Raw genomic sequence first — 1875 nt, forward strand, 5'->3', positions numbered from 1 at the left:
CAGCTGGGCTCGCCTTGGAGGAGGATGGATGCTTCGCATCGGGGGAAGCTGATGAATCGTCTGGCTGACCTGATCGAGAGGGACCGGGCTTACCTGGCGGTGCGTATCGCTCTCTGCCACGATCCCCAGCTGCGGGGAGAGAGGAGAGATGGGTGGCTCGTGCCTGTCGGGGGTGATGGGACGTTATTTCTGACTCCAAGTGGGTGACTTTCCTCAGCTCGCTCTTCAGGCAGTCTCGCTTTTGTAGGCGCTGGAGACGCTGGACAACGGCAAACCGTACTCCATCTCCTACCTGGTGGATCTGGACATGGTGGTCAAGTGTCTCAGGTAGGTGTGGAGGCTGCAGGCACAGCGCAGTAACTCTCCTTGCTCCATGGATGTGCTCAGCTCTCCTGGGGTCACTGAACCTCTGCTCGCGCAGAGACCAGAGGCCTCTGATTCAGGCGTTGTGGGTGACAGGGCTGGACGTGACCTGTTGGTTTCAATCGACGTCAGATACCCTGTTTTCCTCTGGTTTTATTTTCTGCTGAGAATGAGGCTGTAATTCCCCTGACTTTCCAAAGGATTGTGGTTACAGGTTTGTTTCTCTCTTGCTGATCTGTGTCACAGCACAGGAACAACAGCATTTACGTTACACAGACTGCTGGCAAGGGCAGGGAAGACCGATGTCCCTTTACTGTCCGTTCCTAAAATCACCAGTTTGGGGACTACTTGTGTCTGTTTTCAGAAGTGACTGAAGAAGGGAGGAGAGCAAAGAGCTGGAGGAAATCTCTGCTATTTTCTGTTGACAGGAGACTTGTTATTTAAAATTCAGTGACCAAAGCGTTATTGTTGTTAGATACTTTGCAGGCTGGTCGGATAAATTCCATGGAAAAACGATACCAATAGACGGAGACTTCTTCTGTTACACAAGGCATGAGCCGGTGGGAGTCTGTGGACAGATAATCCCGGTGAGTAAAATGTATCAGCAGCTCCTGCAGTGTTTCAAGGCCCGAGCGTGACCCTGAAGAGCTGTTTTCAGATGCAGGTTGTTATCTGTGCTGCCCACTGCTTCCTCCAGTTACACTCGCAGCAGCTGGGAGAGCTGATGCTTCGCTCTGTCAGTATAGAACTACCTGTTGATTTCATGGGCTCTGAGCACGATTTACTTTGTATTTGCTGATTAAAAAAAAAAAGTAGTAATTTAAACCCCTTTATAGGAGTTTTCTGGCTCAGAACTACGATTGAGTTTAAACTCATACTGGAATTCTGTGTGATGAGGAAAGAGCCAGCATGCAAAATGCAGCACTATGGGTGTCATCTTATTTCGGTAGCGAGGTGGTTTGTCGGCCACAAAGCCACGATGACACAGCGCTTTATGGGCAGCGTTACCTCTGGAGGAGATGCTGACTGTTGCAGACTGTATTTGCTTTCAAAATGCCTCCCAGGAGCGTTAAACAGCTAAACTGACAGTAAAGAGCGATTAAAAAACCCAGCTGGGTGTTTGCAGTGGTACTGAGAGACCTCACCCGTCAGAGGATGGTTCTCCTGCACGAGCAGAAGGCTTTGACAGGGAGCCAAGCGCTGAAGAGCAGCTTGGGAAGGATCAAAGGCTGCTTCCAGGGCTGCTGTGGCGGGTTGCAGTGAAGCTCGCTGGCTACTTACTGATTAATCAGAAACTTTCAAGTTCAGACCAGTAAACACCTCCTTGTTTTCCAGTGGAACTTCCCGCTGTTGATGCAGGCGTGGAAACTGGGCCCTGCCCTGGCCACTGGGAACGTGGTTGTGATGAAGGTGGCAGAGCAGACCCCGCTGAGTGCTCTCTATGTGGCTCATCTGATCAAAGAGGTGAGTGAGCAGGCTGGGGCTCCAGCAACTGCCTCGCTGAGCGCGGTG

The 1875-nt window shown here is 51.2% G+C and overlaps 1 protein-coding gene across 2 annotated transcripts in view; it reads left to right on the forward strand.

Annotated features, from left to right (window-relative positions):
* ALDH2 (aldehyde dehydrogenase 2 family (mitochondrial)) overlaps positions 1 to 1875 on the forward strand; it is a 6493-nt gene that overhangs the window by 178 nt on the left and 4440 nt on the right. For both annotated transcript variants that reach the window (XM_010134690.1, XM_010134691.1), the window contains exons 2-5: positions 1 to 99; positions 248 to 327; positions 839 to 950; positions 1699 to 1827. The exon at positions 1 to 99 ends at the window's left edge or, in 1 of these variants, runs on beyond it. In XM_010134690.1, the coding sequence (XP_010132992.1) occupies positions 25 to 99; positions 248 to 327; positions 839 to 950; positions 1699 to 1827 (396 nt within the window). In that variant the 5' untranslated portion in view covers positions 1 to 24. The remainder of the gene's footprint in view (positions 100 to 247; positions 328 to 838; positions 951 to 1698; positions 1828 to 1875) is intronic.

Source organism: Buceros rhinoceros, unplaced genomic scaffold, assembly GCF_000710305.1.
Source record: "Buceros rhinoceros silvestris isolate BGI_N320 unplaced genomic scaffold, ASM71030v1 scaffold21654, whole genome shotgun sequence".
Taxonomy (NCBI): Eukaryota; Metazoa; Chordata; class Aves; order Bucerotiformes; family Bucerotidae; genus Buceros; species Buceros rhinoceros.